This window comes from Trachypithecus francoisi, unplaced genomic scaffold (assembly GCF_009764315.1).
Source record: "Trachypithecus francoisi isolate TF-2019V2 unplaced genomic scaffold, Tfra_2.0 Lachesis_group3, whole genome shotgun sequence".
Lineage (NCBI taxonomy): Eukaryota > Metazoa > Chordata > Mammalia > Primates > Cercopithecidae > Trachypithecus > Trachypithecus francoisi.
The window spans coordinates 125,956,234-125,972,139 of record NW_022681468.1 but is presented as its reverse complement, the minus strand read 5'-3'; the positions used below and the strand labels follow the sequence as shown (position 1 = coordinate 125,972,139).

Here is a 15,906-nt window from a genome sequence, read left to right as displayed (position 1 = left end):
GATAGGAAATCTGTACTTTGCACAAATCCTCTCTGAAGGCAAACACATCTAAATGCTGTTAAATACCCTGTTTGAGTCAAGTAAATGTAATTTTCACATCTATTCAAAATGTTTACATTAAGAGGACAGAAATAAGTGGTTTTATAAAAAGGAAGAATACTTAAAATTACTGATAATGCAAAGCCTAATTTCAGTCCATCAAACATTCATATCCAATATTCAGAGCCTTGCAACCATAAAATGCAATGAACAGATTAGCTGGCTGGCTTTTTACTATGCCAGTGTGTAACGGAAATGATCAAAATGCAAAAAGCCAAATGAAAAATTGGAAGAAGAATCCCACTTAAACATATAAACTAATGAGCTTACCATTTTTTCCCCAAAACAAAATGACTATGCATTTTTAAAACCCACTAGTATTTCAAAGAACATGAGTTTAGGAAATTCTCCTTTAAGAAATTACAGTACGAACACCTAGTTGCACGAGAAATATTTTTAAAAGTTAACTGGCAGCTCACCTAAAATACGTAATTACTCACTGTCGACAGGCAATGGTCTATTTCACCATTATATACTCGTTTGCTAAAAGTGTAACTCAACAGATCATACCTGATAGTAATTTCTGCTTCATCCCATTGGACCTTGGCAGACGTGCTGCCCTCTTTGACCACTCCCAGCAGCGTGGCATGGCGCCCAGTTTGCTTGTGAACACACCGACCTCCAACTCTAAGACCAGCATCAACTCCTCCTATCACAGCCAGCACAGGCCACACCTCTATGCAAAGAGTCCTCAGCTGCAGCTCTGAGAGGTCAGCGAGGCCATGCCTAGTATGTTTACCTTTCTCTTCCTCTTTGCTCTCCTTCTCCTCTCTCATTTCATTTTCCTCTCGGCTCTGAACCGAGCGGCTTTTCTTTAGCTTCTGACCTGACTCTTTAATACATATCTTAATTTTGTGCAGCCTTTCCATCATTTTTTTGTTAATGCAGTAAGTCCAACGGTCTGTCCGGTGAAGGATACGGATGAGTTGAATAGTGGCCTCAGCCAGCACTGCTGCTACTGGACTACAAATAGGGTCTCCTGGAAGTAAGTCTCGGGGTGTGCCACGCATCTGCATATCACAAATTTTCACCTATATAAAAGTAAAGAGGGTGAAAAACATATGCTATTAATAGTTCTTAGACACTATAAATTCTAACATGTAGAACCCCATGTTAAACTAGTATTTGGGTCTCTTCATAGTTGTGAATTATATACCAACTCACCCCCAAAGAGTAAGGAAATGTTACAGACACACTGAAGTTAGTAGTAGTATGGTCCACTGGAATAAGCTGCCCTGTTTAAATTTCCTGTAACTCACGAATTCCAGAGATGCTAGGACAATTTGAAAGATGAATATTCTAGAGACCAAGCCTTATGTGACTGACTCAATTTAGTCTAAAATAAGCCTTAAGGATATACTCTTTCTCATCCTCAAGACTCTAGAATAATGAATCCTGGACATTTTACATTGTTCAAGGGGTGCAAAAGTAAAATCATACATCTGAACATTTGGAATAGTCACAATCTGGATACACATTGCAAATAAGACACAAAAGTTAAAAGAGCAGCAAAACTTGGCTTCAAGTAATAACTTTGTATAATCTTAGGAAATTATTTAATCATTCTAAGTCTCAGCTTTTCATTTAAAAACTGACACTAATAATAGCATCTGTCTCCTACAGTTAAAGATTAAATGAGATTATGCACATAAAGTGCTTATTAGTACAGTGCCAGTCACACTGTAAATGTCAAAAAAAAAGTTAACGACTATTAGTATTGTGTTTCTCAAAGGTTCTAAAATTTATCAAAAATGCCTTCTAGACAGAATAAATTGATTGATACATAGTCTAAGGCTGAATGAATCTCTTCAAGGTTCACAGATGGCAGAAAGCACCAGGCCATCATTGGTTAACTGCATTAACCAATACTGAGAATATGTTTATAAATAATACTGATGCATTTAAAGAAACATGTTCTTTTCAGCATAAGTGAAAATAACATGAAAATTTGAACCAGAACATGACAGAAACTACTTTGGGCTGCAAACCTACATAGGGCAAGGGATGATATCAGGCACTGGGCTGCATCTTTACTTCATCTCCAGTTAGTTCAGTTTTGGTTGCCTGGCTGTCCAAGAAACAGTTCCCAGCTAGTCTTAAATTATAATTCCTTAACATTAAAAATATGTATTTTTAAAAACACAGAAAAGGTAATTTTCTTTGTTAGAATTTACCAGGTCCAGCAGTTTCATTATGGAAATATTACACATGATATAACTTGAAAGCTTTCTACTACATAATGGTTAGAAATTCTCAAGACTTGACTTAAGCTGTACTATGCATTCGCAAGTGAAAGGATGGAGTAGGGGGGAAAAAAATCCACCCACCAGCACAGGGAGATCACAAAGTTTTTCTCTGCCTGGGTTTTAGACGAGGTGAAAAAGAAAGTTTACAATGGAGGGTATCCTATTAATACTGTTGTCATGAAGTTCAAATTCACACCATCTACAACACCTGAAAATTCCCCCAGCTGCATGAAAGGTAGTTTCCTCATTATGACTAGAACTTCTATTATTCAGCTGATAGCATCTCATTACATTTAAGATTATGTCTAGATTTCTCTCATATCCATAATTGCCAATGAATTAGATTATCCCTAAACTAGTTCCTATAGTTCTTGTGATTGTACATATGTTTGAAAGTTGACTCACTGTATTCAATTGCCAGAACATGAAATAGTGTCTTAATATTAATACATCATAAAGTCCATTTCTGAAAGTAACCTTCTTCTAGAAGAATGGATTACCTAAGTCAGGTACTTTTAATGGCAGAAGAAACAGCTTATTATATTTATAAACTCCATCTGATGCTAAACAATAAAGTAACAAATATTCTTAAATAAAGGTTTGAGACTTCATTACCTTTTCCCCTGGATTGCTACTATAGAACATCACACATGGGTACAACTCTGCTGCATCCACATCTTCAAAAGCTAATTTGGGTTCCTACAGTGTGGCAGTGGTGAGGAAAAGAAAAAGGAAACAGAAATTTTTTAAATTGACAATATCTAACCACATTAGAACTGAAAGCTTTTACGAGACGGAACAAAAGTTACCAGATCAAATTCTCAATTAACTTTGCTAACCAAGAAAATTCTACATATAATAAGTTATCATAATGTGTTCATCTGTTTCAAAAATCTTATTGGCATTTAACTATCTTCCTGTTTATTGTTAATAAATGTTTTAAGAACCAGAAAGTATTAGAGAGAAAGGAGAGACGAGTAGATAATCTATAAACTGAATAAATGGCACTTAAATAACCAAGTTGACTATAAATAGAAACAAGAAAAATGTAATGCTTGTGAATGGGTGTCAGTACCTCTCCATTTTTCCCAAAAGAAATGGTCCTGGCTTCCATGTCTAACACACAAGTAATGAAATCTCCTTGAGTAAAGCTGGACAATGTGAGAGTCTGTTCTCCATTGTGATAGAGGTTACCACTGTAGGCCCTATAGAGCCACATATCCGAGGTAGTGCGGTGGTTAAAGTCATGTACTGGCCAGCGAGAAACTCCAACACATGTGCCTTCATTCCCTCTGTTTTCCTTCACAATATAAAACTAAAATAAAAGTGGGATATTCATTAATACTCAAAAAATATATTTATATACTATTAACTGCATTAACCAATACTGAGAATATGTTTATAAATAATACTAATGCATTTATGGAAACATGTTCTTTTCAGCATAAGTGAAAATAACATGAAAATAATCGCATCAATTTAGAAAGATTTTAAAACAAACTTATTCTTTATCTTGCAGAATATTTAGAATAACCTTTGATTATCTATAGTATTTAAAATAAGCAATTCTAACCTACAACTTAATAATGAAGCTGAGGAAGTATGTTTAGTCCAGAAATTAATGAAAAATTTTAACTCTTTACATATAGACTTTAACTACTCTCTTGCGTATACTTTGGTTTAGAAAAAGAGTTAATGTGGCAAGCCTGAGACTAGGTGTTTTGTTTTGTTTTTGATTTTCTAAAGGGATGGGCTCTCACTCTGTTTCCCAGGCTGGAGTATAGTAGCATGATCACGGCTCACTGAAGCTTCAAATTCCTGGACTCAAGCAGTTCTCCTGCCTCAGTCTCCTGAGTAACTAGGACTACAGGTGTACACCATCATGCCTGGCTAGTTATTTTTTTGTAAAGATGAGGTCTTGTTACACAGTCTGGTCTTGAACTCCTGGCCTCAAGCAATCCTCCCACCTCAGCCTCCCAAAGTGTTGGGTTTACAGGCATCAGCCACTAAACCTAGTGTGACTACTACTATTTTCAAAAAGGCATGCTTGCAACACTGGTCTTTGGCTAGTATCTGGGAATTTGACTAGTAAAGTTTCTTACACTGATTTAAAGAAAAAACAAAATCAAAAAACTTCCCTTAAGTGACAAACATGACTCACTGACCTAGAACATTTAAACAAACAATGTGGTCTATGCTGAATACTTGCTCTCCTTTTGGGAGTATGAAATTTTGGTACATGTCAGGTTGAAGGTGTCTACGAGACCAGCCCCCATTAAAAACCTTGGATTCTCAATCTCTAATGGGGTTCTCTAGAAACATCACACATATGTTATTTTTCTTGCTGGGGAAAGCTTGTGCACTTGTGCTCATGGGAGGGAGAGAACAGAAGGAAATCTATACATGGATTCTTCTATACCTCACCTGTGTCCTTCCCTTATTATCTGGGTATATCCTTACTGCAGCATTATAGTAAGTCTCCATCATGAGTGTATCAACATGTGGAGTCTGACGAGTCCTTCTAGTGAATCTCTGAATGTGAGGGTGGTCTTGGGGACTCATGACTTAGCAGTGGCAGCAATGAGATTCACTACAACAACCCTGATGCACTAGAATATAGTTAAATATTGCTGGGGAAAAAGAAAGAGACGAAAGGAAAAGATAAAACTCTGGTATCTAGGGGGCTGTGGAGTTACACATAGTGTGAAACAGAAGGTGAGCTGCTATCTGTTGTGAAGGGGAAAAGTTACCTATCAATTTTTAAGATAAATCCAACCACAAGAGAGTTGGTTTGCTACCCTGGATGCTCTTGGCCTTGCTAGCTAAAGTTAGGAAAAAAGAGCAGCTTAGGTAAAAACTATGCTGTTCTTTCTTCCAGGAACAACTTCTTTCCTGAAGAGAAAGGGCCCAAATATTCCCACAAGTGGGCTTTAGATGAACCAGAGTAGAAAAATTAGCTTGTAGTTGCTCTCTCCTCCAGTGGGAGGGGAAAGGGTTCAAAAATCCCTGATAGCTTTGAGTGTGGGTGTAGTGGCTCACACCTGCAATCTTAGCACTTTGGGAGGCTAAGGAGGGAGGACTACTTGAGGCCAGGAGTTTGAGACTACCTTGGGCAAGACAGCAAGAACCCCATCTCTACAAAATATACAAAAACAAACAAACAAACAAGAATAGAAAGGAACTACTCCAGCTATTTTCTTAAGCTGGGCTGCTGCTACTGCTACAGCAGATTCTCCCCCTGCCACAATGGACCTTGTAAATGCTAAATTGATTGCTAGAGGTTTGAGTAAACTTAAGATGTGAGAAGAGAGGAAGAAAACTTTTAAAAACAGCTTTGTTTTGTGGCGACTACATCTGGAAGTATGATTTTTAAAAAAAGATGCAAAGGCTGGGCGCAGTGGCTCATGCCTGTTATCTCAGCACTTTGGGAGGCCGAGGCAGGCGGATCACTTGAGGTCAGGAGTTCGAGTCCAGCCTGGCCAACATGGTAAAACCTCATCTCTACTAAAAACACAAAAATTAGCGAGGCATGGTGATACCGGCCTCCAGTCTCACCTATTCGGGAGGCTGAGGCAGGAGAATCCCTTGAAACTGGGAGGTGGAGGTTGCAGGGAGCCGAGCTTGTGCCACTACACTCCAGCCTGGGTGACAGAGCTAGACTCCGTCTCCAAAAAAAAAAAAAAAAAAAAAAAAAAATTAAGATGCAAAATGTTACAAACTTGTAACTTCATAAATGCTAAAGTATCATCCTGATCAGAGAAATCTTCAAAAGAAAAATAAAATATATTAGTGGAACACAACTTACTTGCTTTTTTGTCACTGGTGGGTGGATTGGAATTTAAACTATATTTTAGAAACAAAACAAGTGTCTATAACTGGTGGGTTTTTGCTATGATTTTTTCCTATTGGAGCCTCTGGGAAAAAGGAGATAAAATAAAAGAGAGGCAAGCTGTAGATGGAGATATAGAGATGTGCTTTTAGTTTTAAAAAACATTCAGTGGCTAATGAGTTCTTATAAAATCATACGTCTAACACTTACAGGCTGATGACTTTCTAGCCTAAGTACATATTTTTGAGTGAGTCAATTTGGACTCCAAGATTGGCAAGCAAATAGAGCTTAGAAAAGCCTTGTTTTCAAGGCTGGACTTAAAACACTATTGTCAGGTCCTACACCATCCAGGGTTTGTTTTTGTTTTTAAGAGATGGGGTCTCCTTCTGTTACCCAGGCTGGCATGCAGTGGTGTAAACAAGAGCTCACAGTGGCCTCAAACTCCTGGGCTCAAGCAATCCTCTAGCCTCTGCCTTCCAAGTACCGGTACTACAGGCACATACCCCCATAACTGGCTCCATCTAGATTTAACTGCTGCCCCAAAAAGCTCACAGCTTGGAATCCTGAACTCACACATTCTAATTGCCTGGACCTGACTCTAAGCTAAAACCTGACACTGTGTGCTCTAGGTTATTTCAACCCAAAGTGAGTTGTGCTCAGCTAAAAGCAGGCACGAGCTGAATGAACAAAACTCAAAATCTGGGACTGTTGTGGATTTGGAACACTCCCCCTCTGTGGGGCCACAAAGTCTGAAAAACATCTTGGATGCTGGCTGGACTGTCCAGGTCTCTTGAAAAGAGCTTGATTTCTGGGAGCAATATACTTCCATCCACTCTTTAAGAGATTGTACTTTCAACACCCCCAGGTGACATCCCAAAATGTTAAGCTTTCTAGAATAGCTGCAGTTTGCAACAAGGGACTAATCATTTGACTCTGCATCCCTCACCTTTCTCCTGATAACACATACCAATAAGGCAGTTTATTAAATAAAACTGTTTCCAGAAAGAAACTCATCTTTTCCAGACTGCTCACTGGATAAATGATTAGGATGAAAGACACAGAAGATTTTATAAACCTATTTTGAAAAAAATAAACTGTAACTGAAATTTTGTCCTGGCCAATTCCTAACCTTTCTGGTTAAGTTGTATATGCAAATGTCTTTGTACGAAAACTCTTCTTCTTGCATCCAATCCTTCTGGACAAAAGGTCTAAATAAAAATAAAAAATGATTTTTAAAAATTAAAAAATTTAAAGTTGTAATTACTAAATGGGACACTCAATTTCATACAGAGAAAAAACAAAAACTCAAGACTTGGGAAAATATGGAGGAGTGGGGAGGGCATTAATGATCTGTTTTTCAGAACTGTTCCTAAAAGTTCTCTATCTTCTGGGGGGGGAAATCTATTGGGCCAGGTGTGGTGGCTCACACCTGTAATCTCAGCACTTTCGGAAGCCAAGGTCAGCAGTTTGAGATCAGCCTGGCCAACATGGCAAAACCTTGTCTGTACTAAAAATACAAAAAATTAGCCAGGCGTGGTGGCAGGTGCCTGCAGTCCCAGCTACTTGGGACGTTGGGGCAGGAGAATCGCTTGAACCTGGGAGGTGGAGGTGGAGGTTGCAGTGAGCCAAGATCAGACCATCACTGCACTCCAGCCTGGACGACAGAGCGAGACTCCATCTCAACAAAAACAAACAAAAGCAAAACAAAACTATTTTGTCTTGAAAGCTGCTGTGAGCACTTTAAATTCAAACTGACTGCTGAGTCTCTCATCAAATTTGTCAAGTCTGTCAAAAGACAACAGTGGGTGGCTCCAGTTCCTGCAATTTCCACAGAACACCTCGAGATGTCATCCACACTCTTGAGATAGGAATGATGGCACAGAAAACAAAATCCTTTAAAACCGACTGCTTTCAGACGGTCCCTCTGAAACCAAGACTCAATTATTCACACTGAACTGGGAGCACAGAGTGGAAGGCCCCATGGGGGCAGGTGACATTGGTGTCATGTTAACCTGTGCTGCCTATTATATGTTCTGATTAGAGATGCCCTAATAATTATAAACTCTTTGTTTCCAAGGGCAACACATATGCCCTAAGGGATTATATTTCTTGTGTGTGCACCTTATCATGATAATACCTCAGTCCCGGACTGGCCAGAGTTGTCCTGTGCTAAAATGATGCCTAATCTACATTTTAAAAGTTAAGACAAAAGCTTAAGAATGAAGCCACATGGCTTTTTCAGATAGACCTGTTGGTTAATGAGATCTGTTGTAACTGGCTAAGTCTAGGACCCCCAAAATGCACAAGTGAAGTGAATATTACTGGTCTATCTTATCCCGCTGCATGGGGTCCTATTGATAGTTTTACTGTATATACACCATGCCCAAGAGATAAAGGAGTAGACTGTGCAAAAGGAGGAGTTAACACAACACAGACTACTATCCTTAGAAATGCCTGCTTGCAATGTTGGCCCTTGGCTGGCATGGGAGAACTTGACTGGTAAACAGTCCCCTATACTGATAAAAATTTTACCCAACTGATATAGGCTGGCTTATTGTATCTAGATTGTACGAACAATATGGTTTATGCTAAATACTAGCTTTCCTTCTGGGAATCTAAAATTTTAGTACATGTCAGGCAGAGGGTACCAATATGAACAGTTCCCTATAAAACCTGTGGGCACTGAATCTCTAATGGGCTTTCCTAGACAAAAACATCACACACGTTGCTTCATTTTCATTGCTAGAGGAAAATGTTTTCTGTGTGACTCCTTATGGGAGGGCTATAGCATGATTTTAAACATCCATTAAAAAAATTTTTGAGATAACTTTAGAATTATAAGGGTTACGAAAATAGCACAGAGTTCCTGTATATCCTTCACTTGGTTTCCATTTATATTATCTTACATAATAATAGAACATTTACATATCATGATTTTTTTTTCAGTCTTTCTACACATTTATTATAAGAATCTGGGGGAAAAAAGGACTAAAAGACAAAATGCTAAAAACTACTTAGATTTTCTACATACCTTCCACTGATAGCACCCAGAAGTTACTCCTGTAGATGCCAATCCATATCCTTTCCCTCCACTGCCATGAGTTAAAATCTGTCCGCTCTCCACTAGGCAACACTGAGCTTTCTCTGGGTCAAAGGATACTTCTTGGATAGGAAGATTCTCATCTTCTTCTTCCAACTCGCCCTGCTTCTACCAGAAAAGAAGCTGGGTCAGTATTTTGGAGTAACCCACATCTCAGGTAAGATACATTCTGAGGCTCCTTGGTTTTATTCCACAAATATTTATTATGTATCTACTATGAATCAGTTACTGTGCAGGCCTACAGGAACACAATGATAAATAGAGCATGATCTCTTCCGGTCATTAGTGGACAGAAGACAAATACATAATGCTAGTATTACAGTGGGAGAAAAACCAAAATTACATAATAGGTATAGTAGAAACATAAAAGTGTGTCTAACCATGCTTGAGAAGGACAAGGTAATGTTCAAAAGGAGGTGACTTCTAAGTTGAGTCCTGAATGATAAGGCAGTAAGCAGCTTGTCAAAGGAGAGAGGCATTTTAAGAGGCAGTGTGTACAGCACGTGCCAAGGCAGAGAGGTGCAACAGAGTTCAGTGATTTAAAGACAAGCAGTATGTAAAGACTGGAAGATGAAACTGGCAGAAAACAAGTCCAGAGAGAGAAGAAATCAAATCATGGAAAACCTTGTGTGTCCTATTGTTTGAATTTTACTCTACTGACATTAGGGAAGCCCACACAGAATGATGTATACAGCAGATCTCTGATCACATCTGTGCTTTATAAACATCATTTTACCAAGGGTATATAGGATGAAGGCAGAGAGACTGACTAATCAGCTGCAAGTTCAGGTAAGAAATAGTAAGGAGGCCGGGTGTGGTGGCTCACGCCTGTAATCCCAGCACTTTGAGAGGCCAAAGTGGGAAGAGCACAAGGTCAGGAGTTTGAGATCAGTCTGGCCAATAAGGTGAAACCCTGTCCTACTAAATATACAAAAATTAGTCAGGTATGGTGGTGGGTACCTGTAATCCTAGCTACTCAGGAGGCTGAGACAGAAGAATCACTTGAACCCAGAAGGCAGAGGTTGCAGTGAGCCGAGATCGTGCCACTGCACTCCAGCCTGGGTGACAGAGCAAGACTCTGTCTCAAAAAAAAAAAAAAAAAAAATTGTGAGGGCCTGAATTCATTCATTCAATGTGCATTTATTAAGCATCTATTCTCTGCCAGGTATCCTATCAGGTCCTCCATATTCAGTAGGGTATTAGGTCTCTGCTCTCATAGAACTTATTTTGGAAGAGAGAGAGAAAAAAAAAATAAATAAGATAATACAAAGATTAAGTGATATGTTGAAATTAAAGCAGGTGACATGACAAAGAGTGTGTGGCAACTCTCTAGATTGATTAGGGAAGGACTCTGTGAAGATGAGATAATTGAGACCTGAATGACAAGAAATTTCTAAGAAACATATCTAGAGGTAATAGCCAGTTTAAAGCCCTAAGGAATGAGCAGGATTACTGTATTCAAGAAATATAAGAAGAAGAAGGCAAGTTGCTTAGACTATAGTGAGCAAAGGGGAGAGGATAAGGAACCCTAGATTTTATCCCAAGAATGATGAGAAAATTGGAGTATTTTAAGCAGGGGACCACCATGCTCTGATTTACAATTTTAAAAGTTCATTCTGGACCCTGTGCAGAGAATGGACTTTAAGGCATAACAATGTAAGCAGAGAGAACAGTTAGGAGGTTACTGCATAGTTCAGGCCAGAGATGATAATGGCTTGGAATCGAGTGACGACAGAAGAGATGAGGAGGTAGGCAAATTCAAGTTACATTTTAAAGACAAGCGAACAGAATCTAGCGATTGTATGGATGGAGAAATGGGGGTGAGGAATCAAGATGACTCCTAGGTTTTTCACTTGAGTAACTCACTAGCAGGCTGGGAAAGCCTGGGGGAAGAAACAGAATGTGATTAAACTAAGGGCTCCATTTTTGACATACTGAGTATGAGATGCCTATTAGACATTTAAGTGATAAGACTAGTAGAAGATGGGGATATAAGTCTAGAATTCAGGAGAAATGCCAGAACTTGAATTTAAAACTTGGGAATCAAGTTTTAAATGAGTCTGAATAACATTTCTTTGAGAAGAAATGGGGATTAACGAGTCTGAATAAGAAATGGCCATATGAGTCTAAATAAGGTTTCTTTGAGAAGGAATGGGGATTAATCCTACACTTAGATTGAATAGAAGAAGAAGAACTTACAAAGGAAAATGAGAACAGCTCATTCTATCAAAGCAGAAGGAGAACCAGGAAAAGTGTGGAATCATGAAAACCAAGATAGAAATTAAGTTAAATGGAGAGATGGATTCACAAGCTATAAATCAATGGAGGCTAGTGACTACATGCATGGGGACATCAGGATAATCTAAAATTCCCAGGAATTTGGGTTTGGGAAACTAGGTGAATGGTGGTGCTTTCAATCAGAAATGCGACAAAAAAAGGGGGGGTGGGGGAAGGGTTTGAGGGGGAGACATCCAGGCTAGCATTTAAGTTTGGAAGACATTGCAGAGTGATCTTTTAAAACCATAAATCAAAGCATCAACATGCTTTGATTGGTCCCCTGCTTTGGGTATGGATGATACTGCTGGAAAAGCTAAGGATCAAACTCTGTGGAACACCAACATTTTGGGATGAAGGTAAGGTAAAAGTGGCACCAAAAAAGAGTTGCTTTCAAAAGGAATCAGGATTGGCAGAGAATATAAGACGATCCAGGAGAAAGCGTTTTGAAAATAACAGAAGGCTAAAGTTTCCAGAAGTAAAGTAAGAAGTGGAAAAAACAGGATACACTATATTTAGCAACAAACACTTATCTTTGTCGTTTAATTTTGCATTTTGATAGAAGATAAATGGTCGGGTTGAAGAAACAAGAAGCAGAAAGTGACTGAAACAAAGTGACTGAAACATGCAGATTACTCTTCTAAGAAGCTTAGTAGTGCAGGACAAGGGAGAAGACAGAGAAGGCTTCACAGATAAAAATGTGATTCAGGAGAGGAGAAATGAGTGAAGCATGGTTATAAGCTGAGGGGAGGGAATCAGTGGAGAGGGAGACAGAATGCTGAGAGAGGAGATGGAATAAATGATAGAACAAGGTGCCTTAGAGGAACAGGCATTCAGAGACAAGTGACAGAATATTCACTTATGCTGTTAAGAAACACCTTTTAGGAAAAACCAATTACCTGTAGTTTTATTTCTTGTTCTTTTTCCTTTATCTGAATAGCATGTTTGGCCTGAGCAATGGGTGTCTCCCACATACAATCGGATAGAAGGGAAAATAAGCGCTCAACAATCTGTTTTATTGAAGAAAAAAGGATAAAATTTGTAAAAAGTACTTTAAGTATTTTTAGAAAAGCTGTATCATGTTAACCATAATATTAAGTCACAGGTGAAGTTTGATTATACCAGTGTTCAACAGCTACTTTTAGTGGTTATAAGTTAAATACCACTTTTCAGAAGTAGTAACCCATTAGAGGCCAGGCACGGTGACTCACACCTGTAATCCCAAGCACTTTGGGAGGCTGAGGCGGGTGGATCGCCTGAGGTCGCGAGTTTGAGACCAGCCAGGCCAACATGGTGAAATCCCGTCTCTACTAAAAATACAAAAATTAGCCTGGCATGGTAGCATGTGCCTGTAGTCCCAGCTACTTGGAGGCTGAGGCAGGAGAATCACTTGAACTCAGGAGGCGGAGGCTGCAGTGAGCTGAGATCGTGCCACTGCACCCACTCCAGGCTGGGCGATAGAGCGAGACTCCATCTCAAAAAAAAAAAGAAATATTAACTCATTAGAAACTGGGTCCCATTTTGCCTTACTATTTAGACCTCTGGTTAGGACAAACACTCTCACATATTTCTTCCTATAGAGGTCCAAACCTAGTAAGAAATTCCAGATTTTTCTTTCCTTCTGACCTTGCAGAGTATTCTCTATCCCTCTACTTCTCACACCCCATAACTTATTTTTTACTCTCTCCTTGGGGGTGAAATAATAAAGAAAGCAGTCCTAAAAGTAAATGTTATGCTATTGAATAAAAGACACATTTACAACTGAAGAGACTGTTAAGTACAGATTTGGGTGAATCATTTTGCAAATACGGAAAACATCTTCTAATAACTTTAAAAATAAAAACCTGGGCCATTTGATCATCTTCTACACCAGATTCACAAGCTGGCAGCACAGCTTCAAGGACATGAAGTGCAAGGAGCCTTGTTCTTAAGTTACCAACCAGAGGAATACCTTGAGGGGAAAAGACATTTTCTTATTATCAATGTGACTTAAATTCAAAGTTAAAATGAACTTCTGGGAAAAAAATTCCTGAGGCTGCTAAACATTTATGGGTGGAACAAACTTGATTTCAAACTATCATCACAAGAATTCTGGATCCATCCTGTACCCATGAATGTGTATGAATATATTCATGGTTATGTCTCAGTTTTTCTGTATACATAATGGAAAAAGCATTGTAAAAAAGTATCTGTGCCAGATACTATGCTATGCTACCCTTTTCACACACATATATTCTATTAATCTTCACAAACTGAACTATAGCCCCATTTTACTACTGAGAAAAATGAGGCTCAGAAAAGTTATGTAACTTGACCAAAGCCACCTAAGCTCATAGAGGCAGAGTTTTAAACAGGTCTGTTAATCTCCAAAGCTCATGATTATTATTCCCTCTCATTGCCTATCCCCGTCCATGCACTGACTGTCTCACAGGGATTGTTAGGGTTAACAGGCAGTAAAGAGACTGTACTTTTCTAAAGTAAGCCAAGGGCCAGGCATGGTGACCTATGCCTGTAATCCCAGCACTCTGGGAGGCTGAAGCGGGCAGATCACTTAAGGCCAGGAGTCCAAGACCAGCCTGGCCAACATGGTGAAACCCTGTCTTTACTAAAAATACAAAAATTAGCTGGGAGTGGTGGTGTACGCCTGTGATCCCAGCAGTATACTTGGGAGGCTGAGGCGGGAGGATCACTTGAGCCCAGAAATGAGAGGTTGCAGTGAGTTGAGATCACACCACTGCACACCAGCCTGGGCGACACAGAGAGCCTCTGTCTCAAAATAATAAAAAATAAATAAATAAATGAAGTAATCCAAGGTAGATAATAGGATATTGATACATAAATATGTAATTAAAAATACATATAACTGTAATAAGATCAGTTGAAAATAAATGAATATGTTTTTTCTTTATCCTCTTAAAATCTAATATAAGCCTTACCTTATTAAAGGAAAAAAAAGGAGCAGTTGTAAGTTATACTAATTAAGAAAAAAAGTATATTGAGCATGTAAACATACAAAATACCATGTGCCATAGAAGATTTACGTTATGTTTTGGCATACTTAAAACAGACTAGAGATTATGAAAAGTTCTGGAAATGGATGGCAGTGATTGTTGTGTAATATTGTGAGTAAGCTTAATGTCACTAAATTGTACATTTAAATGATTAAAATGGTAAATTTTATGTTATGTACATTTTACCACAATTTTAGCAAAAGAGAACAAGAAAGGACTGAATGTAATCTATGTAAACAGACCTTTTAGGGTAAGGACCAGGGATTAAGCTTATTGTATAGAATTGTGATAAATATCAAACAATCAAAAGTCACAATCAAGGCAAAAGAAACCACAACATGTTAAGAGAGACTGTACAAATTCAGATCTGCATCCTGATAATCCAAGAAGCAAGGTCAAAATCTGTGCTAAAATATCATATTAAACAGGATGTTCTCTGCTTACTCTTAGTTTTGTAATCTGAACAAAGAGGATGAAGTTCTCTAGATAAATTCCATGATCTTCTCCAGAGCTACATTATTTATTTTCTACCAATTTTTACTTCTGAAATTAGAGTTTTCTTTTGATCAAATAGGTACACAGAAAATAAGAAAGAAAAGTCTTCAAATCAAGGTTACTCATAGAGTGTTGCTAAAGTCTGGCATTATCTTAATAAAATACAAGTAATATCTACAAACACTCTAAGACAAAGGCAAAGGACATATACCTGAAGAACATTTCTGAGACGCTATATTTAGAAGCACTTCTGTCCACTTTGGGGAAGCCATTTTTGACTGAATCGCTTTTGAAGATACAACTCTGCGAAGAAAAACTAAAAAATCCCCTAGATGGAGTTCGGCTGCGTGTTGTTTCCTAAGAGCAGCTACAGTGAAGAGACAAGTTTAAGTTACAACCAAAAGCCAACAAGAAAGTCTTGTATCACATAATTTACATTGAAACCACAGTAAGCACAAATCTAATTCAAAATCTTAGATTGTCAGCTACTGAATTCTGAAAACTTAAAGAACAGAATGGAGAAAGGTCAGAAAATAAAGCCTAAACCTGAAACATCTTTTATATCTCTGTAGAATGAAAATGAATATGTTATGATTATGATGACTAAGTAAAATAAAGAATTATTGGTGACTAGAGAACAGAACAGCCTAGGAAGAAGTCGAGCTCCTCCTAATTATAATCCAGTTCCCAAGTATCAGGCCAGTCGCAATGGCTCACAACTGTAATCCCAACACTTTGGGAGGTCGAGGCCGACGGATCACTTGAGGTCAGGAGTTCAAGACCAGCCTGGCCAATATAGCAAAACCCCGTCTCTAATAAAAATACAAAAATTAGCTGGGTGTGGTGGCACAT

The 15,906-nt window shown here is 38.5% G+C and overlaps 1 protein-coding gene across 7 annotated transcripts in view; it reads right to left on the bottom strand.

The window, feature by feature from the left end:
• The window catches only part of HERC1 (HECT and RLD domain containing E3 ubiquitin protein ligase family member 1), a 231,466-nt gene that overhangs the window by 64,765 nt on the left and 150,795 nt on the right, over positions 1-15,906 (bottom strand). For 6 of the 7 annotated variants that reach the window (XM_033189823.1, XM_033189828.1, XM_033189825.1 and 3 more), the window contains exons 31-37: positions 15,266-15,421; positions 13,393-13,499; positions 12,448-12,558; positions 9,206-9,382; positions 3,421-3,660; positions 2,961-3,044; positions 610-1,130 (exon numbers count right to left, since the gene is read on the bottom strand). In XM_033189823.1, the coding sequence (XP_033045714.1) occupies positions 610-1,130; positions 2,961-3,044; positions 3,421-3,660; positions 9,206-9,382; positions 12,448-12,558; positions 13,393-13,499; positions 15,266-15,421 (1,396 nt within the window). The remainder of the gene's footprint in view (positions 1-609; positions 1,131-2,960; positions 3,045-3,420; positions 3,661-9,205; positions 9,383-12,447; positions 12,559-13,392; positions 13,500-15,265; positions 15,422-15,906) is intronic. The other variant, XM_033189824.1, reaches the window with a different exon arrangement.